The sequence below is a fragment of the Schistosoma mansoni genome, assembly GCF_000237925.1.
Source record: "Schistosoma mansoni, WGS project CABG00000000 data, chromosome 3 unplaced supercontig 0044, strain Puerto Rico, whole genome shotgun sequence".
In the NCBI taxonomy this organism is placed as follows: domain Eukaryota; kingdom Metazoa; phylum Platyhelminthes; class Trematoda; order Strigeidida; family Schistosomatidae; genus Schistosoma; species Schistosoma mansoni.
This window is the reverse complement of record NW_017386006.1, coordinates 426,549-450,867: the sequence shown is the minus strand read 5'-3', so window position 1 is coordinate 450,867 and position 24,319 is coordinate 426,549. Positions and strand designations below refer to the sequence as shown.

Below are 24,319 nucleotides of genomic sequence, written 5' to 3'. Positions count from 1 at the left end.
TTTTTTGGCTTGATCTTGTACAAATGTTATTTTCTATTTTATGGTGTGATGTGGTTTGATTTGTTTGTATATAAACCCAGTATGTTTTAAATATATAATTTTTATCGCCGAGGCCGAGATTGGTGTTTTGACTCAAAAGGCAGTGCTAGGCGGAAAAAAAGACTATTAAGAACTCTAGGCTGCTCGTACTGGTGTATGAGTTATTAGTTGGGCAATATAAGTCAGCGTACCTAAATTGGTAATTGTATTTCGAGATATTTGTATAGTTAAGGACATAAAAGTTATGGTGTTACTAAATCCCAATGATTTTATTACTATATGACTTATCTGTTTACACTTGTAACTATTCTACAGAGGGGATTCACCAGGTATTAAGCTTCAAAAGAAAACATAAGATTTCCCATTGTCTTGTTTTGTATTGAGAACGTACAACCAAATAGGGTTGCTTCAGAAAGACTGAGATCTTATAAAGAAGACTGAAGACTTGTATAGAGTTTAATAACTAATAGAGTTCGTTCTTTAAATGCTCTATACTGACAAACTACTGTTTAATAATTAAGTAACAGTTTTTAAATAGTTCGATATGTTCCAGTATCACTGGATATGTGTTATTATTGAGATATCAATCGTTTGCATGAAGCATGTTAAATTTAATGTTTCACATCAATCTTTAACTTTAAACATATGGAGACATGATGAAAAGAATACAGTCTAATATAAAATAAGATGAAAAATTCAATTGGTCAGCCATGATATTAATACTGAATATTTATTACTCTGTGACAAATTAGTGTTCATATGTCATAAAAAAGCTCAGTATGGCCTTCAGTGTGTCATTGGAAATATTTTAGAGATGTTGGATGTCAGCAGTCAGAACCTCACATCCTGTATTACTTTCCTACCAGCTCTCATGAAACTATCAAGCACTGAAACAGAGTACAACATGTCGTTGGTTCAATTAGACTATAGTGCATGCTACTCACAAGATTTATTATAAGTAGTGTGTAGCGAAATGGCGCGTGGAAGTTTGTATGGTTGACATTCAAAGAGGAGAGTTCCACGAGATAAAAAAGCAAACGGAGGGACTGTGGAGAACACTTTGGAGACTAGAAGAGAAGCAAGAGAAGTCAGCCTAAAACCAACTTGAATTGCTGAGCACATAAGATGCAAATGGATGACTAAAGGGTAGGTGTGAATACTGTATGAATATTCTGTAACTTGTGAAACGGGTACCTAAGTAATTGACAATTATCAAAACTCATTAAAACTCATTAGTATCCAAAAAATTAAAATTCTATTTGTAGAGCAGGAACAACAAGGTTCATGAAATAATATGAATTTATTCTACTTCACAGTTGTTGATTCTCTGTATAAGCTTATCATGTAATCTTGTTGTATGAAAATTCTATGCATATAGAACGGTAATAATTACTGTAATTTCAGAATGTTAAATGTATAACCAATAGACTGTTGGTTTCTGACCTGACTTGTCTGTAATTAATCTAGTTTATCTTCTTGTGTTAACCTAGACTTAAGCTCGAAGTCATATCAATTCACTTCGACAACTTATATTGACATTCAAATTTAAGAACTTTTATCATCACGATAAAATACTTTGATTATTGTAATCCTCTTTCTTTCAATTACTCAACATTATTTCGTAACCAATGTAACATCGTATAGTTATTGCGCAATACAACTAGTCGATTAGCATTACTGCATTGTTATATATATATGTAGATGATGATGAAAAGTTAATTGAAAAGAAATTTCTTCTCTCTATTCCTTCTCTTTACTAAAATACCCTATCCTTGAATATGTGGTAATTTGTGTGTAATCACTGTAGATTTAATATGTATTGTTTATATATACCAATTGTGATTACTTTCCAAATGTCACTTAATTGTTTACTTTTGTTGTTTCCTAGCATTAAAATGCACATTTACATGCTTCTTGTATTGCTTTGCATTACGTACCACACCATTTGACAGGAGAGTAAGACATTGTTGTGTGCAATGTAGGGTACTCTCTGTTATGCAGAATCAGTGACTTATATCACCTCACAAAACACTGTTAAACCTATACTTTCCTTGACCCTGTCAGGACTAAGTATGCACAAGAGCACTTATCTACTGAGTAGTCCTTCTCAAAAATGAAATTTGAAGTAACGTTCTTTACGCATTATTTTTCGTAACTTTTTGGATTTATTAAATGGATAATTTTGTTTTTGATTGAAATCATGAATCGACGGATGTTAGACCGCCATTGAAAACCTGGGAGCACTGGACGGCCGTTTCGTCCTAGGTGGTCTAACATTTGTCGATTCATGATCTCAATCAAAAACTTAACAATCACCACAACCCCACACAGATAATTTTGTCTCGAGTAGTTTCTCCCAGTTTCTTTCATTTAGATAAAAGTTCCCTTCAGTGTATTATTTTGACTAATTCTTCAATTCGGGTCACCAAGAACTTGATATACGACAAATCAAAAATAAAATTAGGTTAGGAAGACTATACATCACATGAACACACTCAATAGACCAGAAATATGTACAATTTAAGCTCGCGGTGATATAAATGCAAAACGAAGGTGAAGTCTAATGTGTGATTCGGTTATAATATCAATGGATAGTTCAGGTAGATAAAGCTAATGTAGAAAAACAGAGACAGGCAAGCATGGATATTCAAAAATTTATTTAGATAAAACGTCAATAATACTGTGTGCTTATTTACGATACTACCAATATCATTGTAGTTACACATGAAAAGGTCCGATAAGTTCATACAACTGTTTGTATCAATTCTTCATTGTAATTTGTGATAGGATTGTAAATCGTTATGTTCCAAGTATATGGGGTCCACTATAATCTCATGTAAATTTGGGTCAATGAAACAGAGAAAATTTTTATGAAATAACAATCATATCAACCTTTTTAATAGGTTAAACCTAAACTTGGTTTGAGCACGTTCTGTCATTTGGCACTGTTACATGTCTACGTGATTTATTCTAACGTTTGAACACATTACTTATTCAAATAAACTCAGTTATTCTTTCACACTTATATTTGGCCATGTCAACTACTTAAGTGTAATATTGTTTGTATAATAGTACGTGCCTAGAATTTAAGGACGAACCAATCAGGCCTGAGATCGAAACTCTTGTATTCTGACGCAAACTTCATCCATTTGGTTAAATAGCATTTTGGTATTAGAGCTGATGCCGGTTCATCATGAAAACCCTAACTGTAATCCATAACCCTAACTTTGAGTTAAGAAATCCTAACCTGTTTAGTAGGTGAATACACTCAAGGTCACTTTGCCATTACTCAAAGTTCATCAATAAATTTTAGTCTCACCATTACTCCTAACATTTGCCAAAAATAATCTATAAAATTACTTTTATCTATCTATAAATACAAAAAATGAGTACCTACTACTCATTTTAATTTTTGTTGAAATGCAAAAGATTTACAAAAGTAATTCAAGTTTACTTCCTCAAGTGAATTGATTGATATTAAAAATTAACACTTGAATGCTAGTTCGATAATCTAGGGCGAGACAAAGGGTCTTGGGTTAAAGTTTTGCATACGGGATCGTGAATGTGCACCGTTGAGTAGTTCCATACTAGGATGAAATGACCATCCAGTGCTTCCAGGTTTTCAATGGATGTCTAATTTTGATTGATTCATGATCTCAATGAAATTCAACAATCTCCACAACACTATACTGAAAATTTATGAAGTAAATTTACCAAATTCTCATTTAAAGCGAAAGCTTTGTGAAATAATTTGTTTTGTACAGTTTTACTGATATAAGTGTATGTATCTCTTATAAGTGTTAAAAGAAAAAAAATAATTAATGAGCAGAAAAACATTTATTTAATTAAATTATATTAAAAACTCCAACCATATAAATTCCAGCAACATCTAAGCATCAAACAAAATTGTTCTCTAAGTCTGATGAAGATATTATTAAATTATTTGATTGCTTCATATCTTTTAACTCTGTCTCTTAACTGATTACGTTACTTTTCAAGTTTCTTCTATTTCATACATTTATTTACTCTAACTAATCTTAAATCACTATATTATTAATTATCATGTATTAGTTAACTTTTATTGAACCAGCTTACATTAAGTTTTATTAACATTTTAAGAGTTTAATTCATGAGTCGATCTAAGCTTGACTCCCATTAATAGCCTGGAAGCACTGGACAACCATTTCATCCTAATATGGAAGCCCTCAACAGTGCGCATTCATGATCCCTCATGTGGGACTCAAAATCAGGACCATTTGTCTCACGCACAAACACTTAACTTTTAGACCACTGAGTAGGCATCCAACGGTGTTAATGTCAAATTTTGATCGATCCATGATATTGTGCAATCCTTCATCCATTGTCTGAGTTGGATGACTGTCTCACACCCGACAGTGATTGGCCTAGATAGAACTCTCAACCTCTAGACTACAAATCTCCATTTTGATTTATGAACATTTGTCAATAATCTAATTAACATTTCAAAATCTTCCATTATATGTGATAAATATATATTCTAATTGAAACATTATATTATGTCTTTCATAAATCCACATTTAGGATTTTTTAAAATACTAATCTTTACTATTTTCTAACAATAAGTGATGATATTGAAGTTCTTAACATACAGTTTCATCACTTATATAATTGAATATAACTGAAGCTAGACTATTATGAAAAACCTAGAAGCACTGGACGGCTGTTTCACCCTATTGTGGAACTATGAGAAATGAATGAAATCAAATGAATGTTATTCTATTCAAAATTTATTAGTTTGATTCTATATTGAACAAAAATTTATTGTCAATATTACAAGATTTACATGTAGATTGTTTGTTTTTTTTTTAAAAAAAATGAAAAACAAATTTCCAAATATTATTTTAAATGGATTATCATTATTAAGAAATTGAAGTAGAAATAGAGAAGATAAGAAAACAGTAATTAGGAAGTTGTTATAGATAAAATTATTCAATCTGATATAATTCCATTGTTTGAACAAAAGTTTTAAATAACTCAAGAGATATTTTATGAATTGAATATAGCCATATGCTGATTACGTTCATGATTGTCTTGGGTATCTATACTTACACTTAAGTTTTTATCATGCCGTCTATTACTATTCAAATTTGATTTCAATTTATTATCCATCTCATTTTCATTTCGCACATTGATGTAAACATGAGTACCATTTGCTTGATAATCACCAGTTTGTTTATATTTATGTCCTTCAAATAAACCACCTTTAATGTCGAATTGATTATCAACAATTTTTTTAGAATATTTCTTTTTTTTCCCACGAGTTTTGAATTTCGATTTAATAGGTTTTGGTCGACCATATTTATCCAAAGTCTCTTCAATTAAAAATTGTGAGGATTCTGAGGAGACCATACCATAACCTCTAGTTCCACGTGATTGAAATTTCCCTTTTGCATCGTAAGCTCTAGCTTTTATGTGTTTATATTTAGATATGGAACGTCCTGACCCAAAAGCTGACTCAAAATCATTATCCATATTATTCTTTACATTCCAATTGGTTCCGAACTCAGCCATATCATTATTTTCTGTTTGACTTTTTCGGCTGTGATGTTTTCTAGAATTTTCATCATTTCTATGCTTAGAAAAGCTTTCTTCACGCCCTGAGAAAACTGTTGTTACAAATATAAAAAAAATCCAGATTATTAATTTCATTTTTATTTCCATAAAATAGAAGCCACTTTAGTCAATAATTTTTTTTTAATTGACAAATTCTTGTTGAAATAAAATATCACATTATAACATGATCACTTATAAATAATTTTCAAAGTGCACTCATTGCACTGTAACAAATCTAATGACTTAAAATGAAACAGCTGACTTATCAGTGTCATTTTATGTTAAATACGAAAGTGACTATTTCAATTAGAATAAATTACATTACTTTGTAATTGTAATATTCATAATCTTACTGGTTATATTTAGAAGACGGAAACTTCTTAATTCTTACAATGTGAAATGAGCATAAAATAAGCTAGTGAAAATGAAGATTTATTAACGGTCTAAAACGTATCATCAAAACAAATTATCCAAAACCATGTAATCATTAAAACTAATGCATTTATCTGTATGCTGATTTCGTACACACTTGATGATCAGTTCACCACCATGTTCATTGATGAACACAGTGGATCTGATGCAGATATGAGGGTAAGGATCGGCAAAGCAAGAGCTGCATATTTACAACTGACGAACATCTGGAACTCAAAACAATTGTCAATTAACATCAAGATCAGAATTTTCGATACTTATGTAAGGACATTTCTACTGTATGGGGCGTAGACGTGGAGAACTACGAAAGCCATTATCCAGAAGATACAGGTGTTTATTAACAATTGTCTACGCAAGATACTTTGGATCTGATGGTCAAACACTATCAGCAACAAGCTACTATGGGAGAGAACAAACCAGATTCCAGTGGAGAAAGAAGTCAAGAAGAAGCGCTGGAAGTGGATTGGGCACACTTTGAGGAAGTCACCCAACTGCGTCACAAAACAAGCCCTCACATGGAGTCCTGAAGGCCAAAGGAGAAGAGGAAGACCAAAGAACACATTACGCCGAGAAATGTAGGCAGACATGAGAAGAATGAACAAAAATTGGATAGAACTAGAAAGGAAGGCGCAGTCAGGACAGAGTGGGTTGGAGAATGCTTGTCGGCGGCCTATGCTCCATTGAGAGTAACAGGCGTAAGTAAGTAAGTTATGATCAGTTAAAAGCATCATGCAAATAAAAATATATGAACGGTTACTGTAATGGCGAATAATATGAAGAACATGAGTGTCATATTAAAAGAAATTTCAATGCTGTCATATTGATTGGAATTCACATTTTAGTGATTTGAACGTAGTGAACGAAGACTTGATGGGGATAATCAATTTACTGTTTGATACATGATTAGAGAGTGCCTTCAAAAAATGTGACAACCCTACATTGATTACATTATTTACACATCTCCCATCAATTGTCTTTTACATGCTTCATGATCCTTTCAATTGTGTTGCTATTACAATGGCTCACTGTTTACATTGCTGTTCTCTTCAATTCAATATTTTACTGGTAGGTATTTTGCTTCTGATTGGCGCTACATACTACCTATACCTGTCAAAATAAGTAGCATACATAACATAAAGAATAGTGATCTGAAATAATGTTACATCAGTAAATCTGTAATCAATATCTTACTGATTTTGGTGTGGAAATACCATTAGGACAGAATGAACAAGATTCCGAAACCTTATGAGAGAATATGTCATTGGAGCCATTTCATTAGAAATCGTTATGAGAACATTTTAGATCGGAAGAACTCGATTCAGAAATATTATAAGAAATTAGGACAGATTCAGAGGAAGGCTTATAAGAGCATACCTTACTCAATAAACTTTTTAAGGCATCAATTTTCTTGGTCCAGTCTAAGACTAATTGATCCAAATCATGCCGATTCGTCAGATAACAAACAAGTCAAACTTATGTTCTTTGAACTGCACCTTGTTGTAGCTATTAGTCTCACTATATTTCCTAAGGCATTTCAAGCAACATGTTCGGTCGGCTGATTGTGTGAACATCCTAGCTTACGCCACGTGTTTTGGGAAATTAATGTAATGTAGGAAGCCTTATCTAACTGAAGACGAATAGGTTTTCCATTCACTAATAAGTTTACATACTTCCGTCTTCGTTGAAGGTCGCAAACATGCTCTTGATTTGACTCTGGGAATGTCACTCCACATTTTCCTCACGACATTTCGACGGGAGTTTATGCCATGGGCAGTGACCTTCTTTATAGCCAATGCGATGACAATAGCGGCACTTGTGATACTTGGACGGACATAATTTCACAAAATTTCATGCTTTACAAAATCAACATGGTGAACGTGGTTTGCCAACAGGCTGTTGTACGCTTTCTGAGCCTTGTTTATGAGATTTAGAGAACTTGACTGCATTTACTGACCCGAAATCGGAAGGTTTCGCCTTTTCTTGCACCACCTCGGTGTCGTGTTTGAGATTTAACAGACGTTGACATTCAGTTGTGACCATTTGCAATGTTATATTAGGTTCCTGCTCAACGGGCGTTAAAATCCTGATGCAGATTTCTACATCTGGATTACTTAATCCACAGATAAAAATCAAACATTTAAATTGGTCTGCTGTAATTCCATTTATGTTAAATCGTCCATATTCTCGATTTACTCTTCCAGAATAGGTGATATAATTATCAGATGTAGATTTTGATATTTAAAAACATAGATAATGAATGGTGAATAATCAGGACTGTTCACTGAACGTTTGGAATAATATTTGGACTGCATTATTAAGAGATAAATTCCGATAATTTTGTGGCAGAATGAAATCCACATATTATATTCACATTTTCCAAGTCTTCTCAGAACTAAGTGGGCGTTAGCTGCACCATCTAGGTTCGAACACTCGATACAGAATATGTCATCGAAACAATGAGCCCAGGAATCGAATATGGTACCAGATTCAGGATCATAGACGGATTCACAAATGGAATTTGAGATACTTTTAGATTTATCTAATCGAGAGATTGAAGTTGAATAGAATGACAGCTTCTAAGTTAGTGCATCCAAAGCTTCATTTCATTTGCATCACTCTGCGCTTGCTGAATTTTTGGAATGGTTTTAAGGTCGTCCAAAGAGATAGACATTTTGTTTTGGATCAATCAAATAAAAAAATCTCCATCGCCACTTTTGTTACGTTCTTGATCTTTCTACCCAATAATATACAGAAGATAACTTGTATCGATTTAGACTAAATTCTTGAACGATATGCTAACTGGCTTAACTTTGTGGCTAGCGTGCTTGAGACCGCATTGAGACTAACTGCCCTGAGGTAGAGAGATTTAAACTATTCTATCACCTGATTGGTCAGCAAATGGGCGAGCGAGAGACGACGAGTCGACTGGAACAATACTCGGTTTTTTCCTATTTCGATTGCCAATTCCGATCCAGATTAATGTAAAAAGATACATGAGTAAAAAATTGACTAACATGACAACAACGTACAAACGATTAGAAAATACGACTATATCCAAAGCTAGGCATCATGGTGGAAAATAGAGTTCCAAAGGTGTTAGCGGGACATAGATTGGATTAAAGCATGTTTCATGCATGATGGTGTTGCTGCGCGCTGATTGGCTAATTCTAAATCGATCAGCCCAGGCAAATTATTGGAGAAAAATCTAGAAGCTTCTTATGCATATGCTATAAATATATGAACGTTATTCAAATCAGTGATTTCTGTTCATTCACCATTGTTATTTTGAATACAATTTCATTCCTGTTCAAAGTGTTCTGATTTTGGGGTCTTGTCGAGTGTTATCGTATAAGAATACTAAGCAATAGGAATAACTGGGTCGTTTATATAGTAAAAATACGATTATAACAAAAGGTTATGTTCAAATTACAAAAGCTTTAGAACAGAAAAGGGTAAGGCAATAAATTATGCATCAAACAAAAGCTTACGGTTTGTAGAATAAACTAAAAACAAAACTAAATATTGATGTTTTACAAGCTTTGAATTAAGTGAAACAACGTTCCCAAAAATGGCTTCTGTGTTTCTCTGTCCACATCACATACTGACATTGTTTTATGAAAGTAAATAACTGTTTGAACGGACATTTGTTCATGATAGGGCCAAATAACTGGAGAAAAAGATTGCTCACGTCAGGACAAGTAGCTTTTCAGCTAGTTGAGGTCAAGTGTCACTAACTAAAACATATAGTAACTTATGATGGAGTAACATATTTCAAACGGAAATAACTACTTAAGGATGTGAAAACTATTTCAACCCCGTCAAGCCCCCATCCACCTGTACCCGTTTCCATCAACCCAAGGCGTCAACTTGACCGACCAATAAAAAGTAGTGTATTATGTTCAGTAATATTGGAGTGAACAGAACACAACTGAGGACAAGAGCAGAAATTACAGACTATCTCACTAAATTCTAATAACCATACAATGAACAGTTAATTTGCAAATTAACAACCAATTGTCTCAATCTTCACTGTTTCTTCTCTAATTCCATTGTTCATGCATTTTCCTACCGATTGCGCTTCATTTCAGTTCTTTCCTCATCGGTCTTCTGTCAATATACATTCTATGTCTGACCAGCACCATATACTACTTATATGGATATAAGTAGATCACACCATAATATTAGTTCTGATCAGCGTAGTTGTCATCCTAGTCTATTTTAAATAGTGAGGGTGATTTGATTTTCATTGCGATGTTTGTTGGTGTAGGATTTTCGACGAAAGTTGAACTCCTGAGACATCTGAGCGCTTATGAGAATGTGACTTTATGCTATTTTATGATACGAGACAGTCATCGAAATCCAAATTATTTTTCTGTAACATATGTGTAGCAGTAAATAAATCCCCAAAATAAATAGTTCTGTAATTCTTCGATATTAATGCTTACCGCATTATTTTAAATGGACATACCTAACTGAATGCTCTCAGTCAAGCATCTACACCGTATCACGAGTGTGTACACTGTGATTCTCATCTCTTGCAACTGTAGGCAAGCTTAGAATGAAGGATTCTGGACTAATCGAAAGCCTTCCCAAAAAGCTCCGAACACATCCATTAATGACGTCTGATTTGACTGAGTTGGTATTGTTGGGTTCATTCGGAAAATTTCTCGCAAAAGGCAAGAAAGGCTCAGGAAACACTAAGAAGCATTTTATCCAATCAGCGTTCTTTAGAAACATCATGAAAGTGCAAAGTCACATGTAGAGTTTCTGATTGGCTGATTAATACACTGCTACTATGTTTAGTAGCATTCCAGAATTTTCAGGAAAACCCAAGGACTTCTAAAATACTATAAAAGTCCTATATTTTCTGTACATAAATGAACTTTCGGAGTAAAGTGCTTCTCGCATATTTCGCGCCTTTTCTCTCGTGTTTAAGTCTCTGTGTAGATTTGGCTTGGGGCTTACGAGACTAGCTTAGGAACCGAGTATAGCGTTCAATTAGCACGACTTATCACGTTTACTTCGATTATACATTTTTTACGTGTAAATTTTTTGTCGAACTCGGAATACCTGTAGCAGCTTTACATTTGTTCAGCAATATGTGTCACATTTGCCTACCGACAACTTTACTAGCGACACAAGCGTTCGTCCCCAAGTAATTTCTTTATTCATGGGTAGTGGTTGTGAATCCTATATATTTGTTGGGATAATGGAAGATCAAGATGCTCAGTTAATCGTAATCACGAGTTGTTATGTTTAACTTATGAGAAAGACCCTAACATTCGCTGTCTGACATCCGGGCAGAAGAATGCGATTCGTGCTTTTTTGATTTCCGGAGCTGCAACTTTTGTTGTCGTCAATTTTGTTTATGCAAATTACTCGAAGGAAATAATCGCCCAAGATGTTTTAGATATGCGACGAAGTTTATTTGAACGATCGAAACTTCCAGGTCAGTTTAACCTTGATTGTTATTGTTATGACTTCATAAGAAATCGGACGTATCCAATTCGTTATTGATTTTATGTCCGACTTTTATCACGTGAATTATCCACCAATCGAAATACGACTTGTCCAATCTTAACATTGTGACACATCAATGACGTTCGACCAGTATGAGTAGTCTAGCATCCTTATTGGTTCCTTATCCGCCTAGCCCTTCCAATTGAGTCCAGAACACAAATAACAGCTTCTGCTATGCGAATCATTTATTCTAAGCATACTCGGTTTATATACCAGACAGGCAGACCGCATTACACCATAAAATAGAAAATAATATTTGTACAGGATCAAGCCAAATGTGGCTGTGAACGTTGGAGACAATAATCAATAAACTGAATATAATTTAGGAACAGTACTTCGAATAATAATAATTTATAGGTCAAAATGAAGCTTATAATAAGATGAATGTAGATATACACAATCTAGTTAATCAATAGCTAAACCATAAGAATATATATAGAATAATAGCCCATTAACAGGTCCTGGAAGTTGCCCGTACTTACGTCTTCACTAGGATTTAACAGTTATCTCTACTTAGTAGGTGATTTTGAGACGTTAGCTGCACATACCATTGGGCTTGGCGGTGCAGCTAAGGTGCGTCTTGAAGTGGACGGTTGTCTGGAATGCAATTTCATTTCCACAGTAGGTCAGAAAAATGTAGCTTGTCAATTTTCTGACGTCTTAGGTATTAACAGTACATACAAATGCAACAAGGATGAGATTTCTCTATGCGAGATAGAGGCATTATTTGTCTCCGTGAAGGCAATGCCATTAGCATTTGGATTTATAGCCTGGGAAACCCCCGAAGTGGTTAGCATGTTCTTAGTCTTCTTTCGAGACTGTTTTGTCAGGGATATCTGTGGGGTCTTCCACTAGTGAAGACAGTCTTGCTATGATACGCTATCTACCAACTTTCCGAAAGCGAATCATATATTATGTCGAGTACATATCATGCGCAATGTTCTTTGGAGGGTATGTTTGACTCATCAAACTAATAACTTATTCATAGAATATCTCATCTGAAACATTAAAACTTTTTCTCTGTCTGATGTATAAGAGAATCACTGAATGGTAAGTCTACAACTACTTCAATACTTAAATTTGTGTTGATTCAGCTCTTACTTAAATGATGTGCAAGAAGACAGACAGTTTTCAACTACTTACAAAATAGCCTTGTTCACAAAAAGAAATGTGGATCAGAATGTTCAGACCATGAAGAATGCTAAATTTCATGAAATAAGCAACGAAGTGTCCAGAAAGGTCACGTTCTACAGCAGTCCGGAATTACTGGAAATAAGAAGCCGTATACAGCCCGGAATCTGTACGGAACTTCATCACATAATAAGGTAATGGAATGAAATCTTTGTGACTACTAAGAGGTAAATGATTACTTCACGTTGTCACATACTCAATCGATAATGTGTACTAAAATCAAGGTTTAATAAGATCATAATAACTTTATCTAAAGCTTTTGCTGCTTTCATATAAAAAGTATTCACATATTTGGAATCAGTACATAGAATCTGTTAGGTTTTATTGAAAAAGAGAAATCATTTTAAAAATGTTTTGTTGCTGGATTTATAAACAACTATGATGTACACCACATATCATTAATAAGCTGAATAAATGACTTTCAGTAAAACTACATGATACGAAGTGGGCAGTGGTGAATTTGTGAACTCTTTAACAAGTCAAATGGTGTAAAAGTCTGTTTTATCATTATGAAATTACGTTAAAAAATAAAGATGATTTCGTCTTGCTCCTTACTTATAAAACATTTCATATTGACATTATGTTGAAGATGCCACAGGTATTTGGAGTTTGACAACGCTTGAACCAGTAACACCTATTATGAATCGTACCAAACAGGTGAAATCAAAAGTCAGAGGCGAGGAGGTTGGAAGATATATTTGATAGATTATCAATATATTGTGGATCGACTGATCTAATCTGGCTAGCGATTGCAGGAGATGTTGAGCACGTCATTCCCACTCGTGATCTGGTGAGGATGCATGATCGAGCGTCTTCAGCTAGGTGAGTCCATTAAAACTAATGTGGTCAGCACCCAATGTCGAAGACTTACTGAGCTGTTTATTTTTGGGATTTATTTACCGCTACAATGTAAAATACATATGTACGTAGAAGTATACGGTTTTTCAAATACTTTATAAACTGAACAATACACTTCTCAAGCACAGTATTTGATGTACACTATCACATACAGAAATAACTTTTGTTGTAATAAGTATATACTGATCAACAAAATGGAATAGAAGATGTATAACTCAAAACAATCCTAATGTTGATGTATTCGCGAAATTACGCAACAACTATTTAATTGATTATAGATCGCTGTACTCAACAATACAATAATTCGTTTGTTATCGACACCTTTTTAGAGTGAAACGAAATACTCTACTGTCTTATGAATTACAATTTGCAAATATTGCTCAAACATAAACATCCCTGGATTGTTTCGCTAAAATTGTTATTCATTTACGAAAGTGTAAACTGATATTCATTTACTGTTAGTTATGTGGTGAATGAGAACACGGGTGGGAACAATCCAATGTATTCAAGCATAAATTACAGACTATCTCGCTAAAGTCTGATAACCATACAGCAAACAGTTAATTTGCAAAATAACAATCAATCGTCTTAATCTTAACTGTTCCTTCTGCAAATATCAGTCCATCTTCTCTGATTTCATTGTTCATGCATTTTCATACAGATTATGCTTCGTTCCTGTTCTTTCCTTATCGATCTTCTGCCAAAATACATTCTGTGCCTGACCGTCACCATATACTACTTATGTGAATATAAGTAGCCCACACCACACTCGTTTCCCCCCTTTAAAGCATTCGTTCTTGCGGTGGTTCCACTCGCTGTGCCACGTTCTTCTTTCACCGCAGTCTGTGTTGCGCTCTCCGTGAAAATGTCGAGTCTGCGGCGCGCTGACCTCCATAGCTTCGTCGACCTGCCGGAGCATCAACATCCGACATCCACCCGACACCTGGGACGTCCAACACCTGTACTCCACCGGCCTGCTGAGTCATCTACATCCGATGTCCACCCATCAGCCGCACGTCCCACCGCTCCTCTCCGTCAACAGAATCTGCTACAGCCAACGCCACCCCGCCAAAACACCCCACTCGATGTCACCTTTCTGCACCAGACTGCCCCAACCAGCACCTCAACTCTAGGACCGCAGTGGCGTCCTCAGAACAACGCCCTTTACCCTCCTGGTTGGCAGCGACATTGTTGTAGATCATACATTCAATCATTAGTGTGGAGCCATGAGGAAAAGCTAATTGAAAAGTGATTTCTTCTCTCTATTTGTTCCTATTTTATTCCGTTAGCTACCAACTCAAATTTAGTTAATGATTATGTACGAGTGTTGATGATGTGTATTTTTTAACATCATTTATACAATCAAATTTGAGTCAGATCAATGGATCATTTAAAATCTGCTTGAGTTCACATAAAATTTCAAGAATATGGGTAATCTTTAAGAAGAAAATCGAACTTATATGTCGTTTTCCTTTCAATCTACACTACAAATATTGATAAACATGACGAAACTAAATACTAAGATTAGATTTGAGTTATTCGATTCATGACATATTCCCATTGAGATAATAAAAAGACAAGTTGAGCAAAGAAATATTTCTTTTCAATTAGCCCTCCATCAGAGCTCTACACTGTTGTGTATGTTTTAGAAATGAGTAAAAAGTCGATACCACTTATATGGTGGTGAGTAAATTCAACATAAGTAACCTATTTTTAGTGTAGAACAACTGCGCTAAATGTATTTATTCACATGGTTAAACTTTGTAACCTTAACGCTTAAATCAAAGCTGGTATCATTGGTACATGAGAAAAACCCTAATCTAATTCCTAACATCAAACCTAATCTTATATCCTAACCCTATATCTTGATTTCAACCTTTTTTCCCTCCATATTAAGAAATAATTCACATAAAAGTCTTATTATTTATTTCAGTACTCCTTATCCATTTTTATTTTGTCACTTTTCTAATAACTGATTTTTTCATAACTAGACAAAACCTTCTGATTGTTTAAAATGTGCCTATTGCGCATATAGATCAGGATGTTCGATAACAAATGGATTAAAATGAGATTTCGAAAATATTAATCTTATGAAATGTTTACTTAAATAATTGAAGTGATTGACTTGTACATCAATAATAAACGGAAGGAAGGTGAAATGGAAAAGAATGGACACAAGAGTGAACTGAAATAGTAGTTGCATTGAATCAGCATCAGAATTCGACAATTTTATGAGTTGTATTAAAATTTAAATAACACCAATTGTGACCAATGAAATTTCAATATTTGGTCTGAACGCAGCAGACAATGCAAAAGAACAAACTTTTTTCGATTACGCCGAACTACTTTCTTTCGCATAGTGTACAAAGCTTTTTTGTAGTCAATCTTATGAAACTATATCAATTTTTGTGCTTAATTTAATTGGTGCCAGCTTAACAAAGAAAACAAATTATATCAAAGTACAAAATAACTCAACGGTAAAGCCTGTATGCTGGACAGTCAAACGTTTATAAAGCACAAAATATACGGAAAAAATAATAGTTAATTAATAGAGCATTATGTACTTAAGAATCACAAGGGTATTCCTAAAAAGTGGGATCAAATATATATCTGCAAGGATTTAAATAATCATATCCAGTTGAAAGTTCGAGAACAACAACGATAGATCGCTTCACATCATAACATTAAAATTAGTCATACGCGACCTTATTATCAATGTCCTAGTATCATGCAAAAACAAAATTCAGTGAAGCGTGACAGTTAAAAGTAGTTAAGTTGATATGTTAACTAGTAACTCGTATAACTATCCAATTAGTCTTCAGGTAGTCACGTATGAACTAGTATTGAAGTCCAAGAGAACTCCAAGAGATCAATCGAACGTGTTGTATCTGGAACTCGAATCAAGCGCGGAATAATGTGCAAATGAATTATCAGTTAATACAAACACCACAGAGAGGTAAATCTTAACGAAAATCAAATAACATAGGCCCAGTCAAACGAAGAGAGATCTAAATCCACAGTTACGTGAATCCTAGGTAAGAGTTAAAATACAAAAAAAGGAGAATGATTGAAAAAAATGATAATACTATCCATCAAAGTGCCGGAGGGATTTTCGGAGAGATTCTTCTGCTATACTATCGTTAGGATATCTAAAAATTTCATTCAAATTGTAATAATCAAGGATTGAAGTGTAATAAAATAAATTGAGAATTATGCTAAATATATTAAAGGACTGTAACGGATATACAGAATTTTTCAATGCTACTGTCAGAATCTTTTCAGACACATTGATCTCAAAGCTGATAAAACTAGAAGTCGATGATTGCGAGATATGAAAATATGTTGAAAATATAGGTCGACAAATATTAATAGACGAGAAGGTCGATAGAATAAGATTAATTGACAAACAAACTGGCATATAGGCAAACAAAGGGATTGTAGAAAACAATTCAATGAGAGGTTTCGAGCTAACCACATATCAGGACTTAAGATAACCAATAGAAACGAACTGATATATTCGACATTCACATGGCTGATCATACCCTGTATCTTGAAATAAGTATATAATTGTGTGCGTTTGAAACACCTATATCAATCTCTAAAGAATGCATCTACGTACATTAGTAGGCGTTAGTCATAACCTAGACTAAATTATTAAGACACTGAGGTCGGTCTAGAATGCATGTAATTTCTAATTCTTTTCTACTTCTCGCCACATTTTGACATCATCAGAGTGAATTAGCACTGGAGACTTGATGATCTACTCAAGTTTGTTGATATGTGTAGTTTTTTCGCATGTTGTTAAAGTGACAATACTTTAACTTTGAATGTTGGGAACAAAGACCTGAGTGGGTCAACACTAAAAAGGACTTGATATAAATGATATTGGTTACTGTTCAATGACAAATCAATTGTAAAGTAATCCAAACGTACAAAACAAGTTTATAATTACTCATATCATGTTGTATTCTTACATTTACTATTTAATATCAGTTTGACTTGGTTTTCGTAACCACAGTGGTGTTTCTGAACTGAAAACAACTAATTGCAAATTATTATAAAACCATAATGAAACTCACAGGTAGATAAACTTTCTTGTAGTTCTAGCTCACAAACAATATACTACATCAGTTATGCGAAATTAGGATTACATTAAGAACAGTGGGCGTGAGTTGGTTCAATACGAATACAAATGCTCATGTTCAATAACAACAGCTTATTATGGAGATCACGAATCGATGTAAGTTACATAATCCCTGAAAATCAGGAAGCACTGAACAATTCATTACTTTATTTTTAGTTTGATTTGTCTCAGTCATGAGAGACTACTAGGAATTAATCATATCGTTCATTGAAAAGATCTATGTATTGTTTGCGATGTATAAATAGTAGATCTTATTATTTATCAATAATGTGTGAAGATCAAAATGAATCAATAAATTATAATTTTAACATGAAAATCGATATTATTTTTATTATAGTCAAAAAGAAATTATATTTGTAAAATTGTTGAAATGTTTTATGCTCGAACATCCTCACTTCTCTGTTTTCTGGTATCGTTAGAGCTAAGCTTAAATTCAAATTCCTTGTTCTTATCTGAATGTTTGTTTTCACTCCTTTTTACATTTAAAGCTGAAGAAGCTTGTTGTTCAGCTCCAACTTGGATATAAGCATGAGTACCATTCGCTTGATAATCACCAGTTCGTTTATATTTACGTTCTTCAATTAAACCACCTTGAATATCGAATTGATTATCAACAATTTTTTTAGAATATTTTTTCTCTTTTCCACGAGTTTTGAATTTCGAGTTAGTAGGTCTCTTTCGACCATATCTATCGAATTTGCCTTCAATTACATAATATGTAGATTCTGATGATACGATACCGTGTCTACCGAGTCCACGTGAACGGAATTTGCCTTTAGCTTTGAGATGTCCATATTTTTTGTGTTTATATTGAGATCTAGAATGACCACTCATTTTAGATGCCTCTAAACCATTTTGTCTAGATCCGCTTTGGTCAAAGTTTAACTCCTTACTTTTACTATTTTTTCTACTATTTGAGTTACTGAGTTTTGATCCAGCGTTGTGATTAGTTTCGGTCTTCTGTTCAAAACCGAATTGCACTCCTACAACTGTTATTACAGATATCAGAAAAATTAGAATTATTAGTTTCATTTTAATATCCATTATACAAATTCTCTTATAAGTAATAATTTACGTTAAAAATAAAATAGATCACAAAAAAAAACACAATCACTTATAAATAATATGCAAAGTGCACTTTATGCACTGTTACCAAATTAATGATTAAAAGAAGAAAAAAAACAGCTGACTTAATGTTTAATGCGAAGAAAATGATAATTTTAATAGACGTAGATCATCAATGTACCATAAATTAAATTCAGTTCATGCTATTTCACTTCTCTTATACAATAAATTGAATGATCTAAATTAAGAAAGTAATTAACTGGTAAGATAATATAGAAAACATATTGTAGTTGGTTAGGATTAATATACTGTCATTGATAAATATAATGGAAATAAATAAAAAAAAACACTAAGTGATATGAGTTATTAAATAAGGAACATAATTCCAAAGGGATGATTTGAAAATTACTTAACATTATAAAAAACAATAGGAAAATAAAAACTAGTTGATGTTCACTCTAGAACTCGAAACCAGTACTGTTCACTTGAAACGCCGTTACGTTATCCACCACTTAGAGACTGAGTCCGAATAGCCACTAGCTTAAGGCAATATCGAAGCAATCCGCACAGAATTCACATATACCAACAAGAAACTGATCAATTGCAATTCTGAACATCAATGGGAGGATTCAAATAAACAATACAAAATCAATAAAAATACTGGTTGGTTTAAATTGAACTATAGATAATGGGATGAAAGTGAGGAATGTATAATTTCATCTAGTCAATTTAAACATCGAAAGAATGAATGTTTAGTATATCAGGAGTGTACAGTATTTCTAGTAACGTTTGTCAATAATAGCATTTTGAAGATGTTGGTGATCACGAAGTACTTAACATATAGGTTTTCGTGGATGTTTAGATATGTTTATGTAGATTTTATGGTGTTTATGCATCACACCCTACTACTTTTCACCTATAAGGGATCAATTTGCATTGAATATAACTTCCAAATTGATATGACAAGTGAGTCAAATAAATATATATGAATTGGAAGTTAGCTATTATTTAGCACAAATCATCAGACATCTTTCATCTATTGATTGGCCTGATTGATGTCTCATCAACTTTGTCGATTGCGATTAAATGTATTTAGCTTTCATACATTTACCGTTTCTATTGATTCCTGTTATTAACAAAACCTGGTAAGACCTAGTCAAGATATTATATTTACTAAACATCATATATATTTATATATTCCTCACTATAATAGCCAGTGCTGTGTTCAAGTCTGTTGTTAAATAAATATTTTATAAATAGACCACTAATCTTCATTTTGAAAGTCCCACTTTTCTTCATAAGTGCATATATGAATGAATAACTGTTGGATATTATTGGATATAAGTTTGATAATAATGTCTTACTTAACTTTATTACAAATGTTTATTAGTGAAGAATATGTACTCAGTAGAAGATTGAATTTGGTCAAGTAACTACCATTAATTCTGTACATCATATATTATGAAATGAACATGTTCTATTGAATAGACAAACAAGTTAATTGGTCTTCAATAATACGTTGATTAGTTAACATGGATTTTTTATATCTGTTTTTTCGAAGAATCAATCGTGAGACTATAATTTACGGATGACCTTTGAGAGACGCTAAAGTGACCTTGAGAATGTCCATCTACGTTTTGAGTCTAAATTATTATAAACCAGTGTTAGGAATTAGATTTATGGATTTCATCACGAAATGGCATCAGCTAAAATGTCAAAACGCTATTCAGCTAATTTAGTGGATGAATTTCGCGCCAAAATCCAGTATCTATTATTCTAAATCGGATCGCTTCGTCTATAAATTATAGTTTTTGATGGAGTTTTGTTCTTTGAGCCACAAATCTTCTCCACCATCCCATAAATTATAATCCCACCGAATATTGTTTCAAATGCTGTTTTATATCAGTCATTTTCTCAAATACACTTGTTTACACACAATTGATTATGTAACTTTTTAGATAGACGTATTTTCTGTCAAAAACTAATATTGGTTTTTTGGAGAATTTGTTACTTTAGTTGTTTGATGATTACTAAAACAAACTGAGGTTAATATTATAAAACTGTATGAGAGAAGTCGGATGGTTGGCCAGTTGATTATTCCTTGAATGGTCTAAATTTTCGGGACCTGGATGACCATTTCTAATCTACTTTCTTGGTTTCAGGAGTCCGGTGTTCTCACTCTCTCACTGATATTAGACGTTTTTATTATATAGTGAATTAAGCTTATAATTGCTGGCCTATGTATCAGAATCCGGCTTGATCGTACGAAAATGTTATGTGCATAAATGTTCCATTTAACTCCGTTTGTGTGAAGTTGGTGATAAGAAGCCAAGTACTGGTTGCGTTGGAGGAACGTATTTCAAGCATTCGTTTATCCAGACAGGCATTCAGAATAAGAAGCTGAGAAGCGGAGTAGAGAAGGCGAGTAAGTTAACTTATTTTGACAGAGAGAGATTCAATGTTTATAGTCAGACAAAAATAAGTCACAGACAAGTTAGGAATAAGGTAAGCAATTAAAACACATACTCTCATGTCAAAACAGGCAAGGTTAATATGAGAATAATTAAAGGTCGAAATGTGACTTGAAAAGAATGAATAAATCGATCTGTCCGAAGCCTAAAACAACCATGAGGGTTTGACATAGGATTAGATGCTACATATTCAAAACATAGCTTGCAAATTACTCTCAATAATGATTTCGAAGAAGTGAGCTAGTCAAACTTGCTTGCCAGTTGTTTAGAATGTAAATTTAGATTTTCTAGTTATCAAACTCCGATGTCAATTAGAAATAACATTTGTGAATCTGATTATTGAATCGTTAATTGATAAACATTTTCAGGACCTGTTAGTCTTGAAAGATTCTATATTCCCTAAAAATGTTTTAACAGACATAAAACTTTGGGACTTAAACTGCTTCTAATTGTTATCCGCTTTATATAAAAGAGAATAGTCGTTCCAGTTACTGAGTATTTATTCGGTTTTTGTAGCGTATACTCATCATAGTGATGTAACCTAAGTTGTTGTATAGATTATAAATCACGAACTCACCTTAGCTAAACAGCTGTTAAAAACTATGGAAGCACTGGAAGCCCATTTCATAGAGGTTTGGGACTCCTGAGCAATGAGTATCCATGACTTCCTTACAGGCAATCGAAACCATGACCTTTGGTTTCGTTCACAAAGTCAACTTCATTCTATAAAACGGTTAGTCCGACTTTGAGGCTACACGTCTATGCGTTCAAAATATTTTAATGCAATTCAACTGCTCACAGTTTCATCAGACAGTGTTGAACAAAGAGATGAGGGGGATAAACAGAAGCTACATCTTGCTTGTAGACTGATTCCAAAGTGATAGACTATCAAACTGCCAAGGAAATGTCAAGTATAGAAACATGCATACTGTTTGCACAACCACAACTGGAAGTGTCAAGTAAACGTTAAATAAGATGCATGCCGCATGAGTCCCCTCTCAGAAAGCAGACATAAGAAAGTCTGTATTTGAAAATGACAAACAGTTTGACCAATGAATTTTGAATAAATCGGATAAACCAAAATATTAAATGAAAAATGTGTGCAGAAATGTCTTATGTAAAAATGACATTCAGATATCTAGAAAAAAATGTAGGGAACTAACTATTAGAAAATTAGTTATGATATAATAATAATAAGGTGACGAAAAGAATTTTTAAAATTATCGAAATGATTTTGTTTGTAAGTGGCTGAATTTGTGAGCAGTTAATTAGTAGTCATAAGATTTTCAAAGTTGACTGATGGAATTCTATAGATCTGCACTCAGAACGAATTGACAAACATGATAACCAAAGATCAAACAATCGTACATACATCTTAGTCTTACAGCGGGCCGATTGAGTCTCGAAAAGTTAACTGGTAACGTCTCTGACTGTGAAGCTGAGTGACATCGGATCGAATCCGTCAGTTCTCCAAGAATTACAGAAACTCCTTGCTGATGAGCGCCGAATAGTATGAAAACTAGGTTCAGGGTTTACTGTCCACTATCTATAATCACAATCTCATAATATCTATGTATCAAATATTAATATTAAAGCACATTGAATTTTAGTTAAAATTATTTATGATTAATTTAAAATTATCTACTTAGAATTAAATTATGAAATACATACATATACTACTTGTATTCATTATATTATCACTATTTATAACAGTTATCAAATCTAATTATTATGATAATAATAATCAAAATCAGAATCAATATTCATATCATCATACTTACAATAATAATAATCAAGGGAACTATCAATCTAAGAATGTCCATAGTGAATCAGAACAAAATTCACATAACAAAGAAACAAGGAATAATAATGATGATGATGATGATGATGAAAATTTTGAAAGAAATAAAAAATCTATTCGATCTAGATATCATGGTTATACATATAGGAATGATCAAATTCAATCTCGTGGAAATAGTGCAAAAGGTGGCAGTTATTCAGAAAGTACATATTTCACATTACATTCTGGAACAGATAGATATGGTCGACGAAATGATTATTCACGATTTCAAACACGTGGACGATCCAATGGTTATCGTGAAAATATGTTTCTTAACGTTTTTGATGTAGTTGGAAATATTAAAACAACACGAAATAAAAGAAAGATAACAAAATCTGAGAAAAATGGTCGTTACATAAAAAAGGATCATATGAATAATAGAGATTCTAATACTAACATCAATGAAAAGCCGGAATATTCTAAATCACCAGTTTTTCAAGGTGGATACAGGTCATTAGAGAAAAACTTTACTACGAATTATGGAAACTCAAGTAATGCATCAATTCCATTATCCGGTAAACAATCCCAACTATAGTCAAAACATTATGTAATTAATAATAAATGATATTCGTGTTATTCATAAAATGAGTATATTTCTTGATAGGTAAAGGAGACTATTGTGTTTCTTGCTATTTAAGTGCAAACCTTGCAAAATCATTAGTATAGGGTTACAATTCCCCGTCTCTAACACTCAGAACTGCAAAACATTAGATGTTGTTTTTCCTATAAATGCATTCCGAGAATGTTACGGCCATAAAGCTTTATTTAGTATAATCGGCAAGTTCCGATCCTCTCAGGATGCATACAAACTGACGAGTTCCAGTTTAGGATAACAAAAACAGATAATTGCAAACCCATTCCGTATTAACACCTTAATACATCTTCTAACAACCTAGGGGCTATCTGTATTCAGTAGCTCTGTAAATAACGAGTTGAGCGTTCGAATCGATAAGTACTGAGTTCAAGTCCATTATGAACATTCATCCAAAGAGTCTGTAATTAAACAGAACGAGCAGCCTAGGTTCCACTACTAGACATATGCCAGATATACTAAAACGTTGGATAAAAAATCTTTGAAGGGTAGATCAATAAATAGCCATGCAAAAATTTCATGCAGTTAGTTCTCTTTATGAATTTAAATAAAGACAGAACAAATATTTAATGGCA

The 24,319-nt window shown here is 33.3% G+C and overlaps 3 protein-coding genes across 3 annotated transcripts; 1 reads left to right on the top strand and 2 right to left on the bottom strand.

Moving 5' to 3' along the window:
- Nucleotides 1-4,794: 4,794 nt before the first annotated feature.
- Nucleotides 4,795-5,782, bottom strand: Smp_000270 (Trematode Eggshell Synthesis domain containing protein). The gene has a single exon (XM_018791423.1). It carries the CDS (start codon nt 5,737-5,739, stop codon nt 5,065-5,067), a length of 675 nt encoding a protein of 224 aa, XP_018645370.1. The 5' UTR covers nt 5,740-5,782; the 3' UTR covers nt 4,795-5,064.
- Nucleotides 5,783-17,901: 12,119 nt separating this feature from the next.
- Smp_000280 (Trematode Eggshell Synthesis domain containing protein) lies at nt 17,902-18,852 on the bottom strand. Its single transcript, XM_018791422.1, has one exon. The coding sequence runs from the start codon at nt 18,818-18,820 to the stop codon at nt 18,152-18,154; it is 669 nt and encodes a 222-aa protein (XP_018645369.1). The 5' UTR covers nt 18,821-18,852; the 3' UTR covers nt 17,902-18,151.
- Nucleotides 18,853-22,970: 4,118 nt separating this feature from the next.
- On the top strand, nt 22,971-23,687 carry Smp_000290 (female-specific protein 800 (fs800); the record flags this gene model as incomplete). The annotated part of the gene is made up of 1 exon (XM_018791420.1): nt 22,971-23,687. One exon carries the CDS (start codon nt 22,971-22,973, stop codon nt 23,685-23,687), a length of 717 nt encoding a protein of 238 aa, XP_018645368.1.
- Nucleotides 23,688-24,319: the final 632 nt, after the last annotated feature.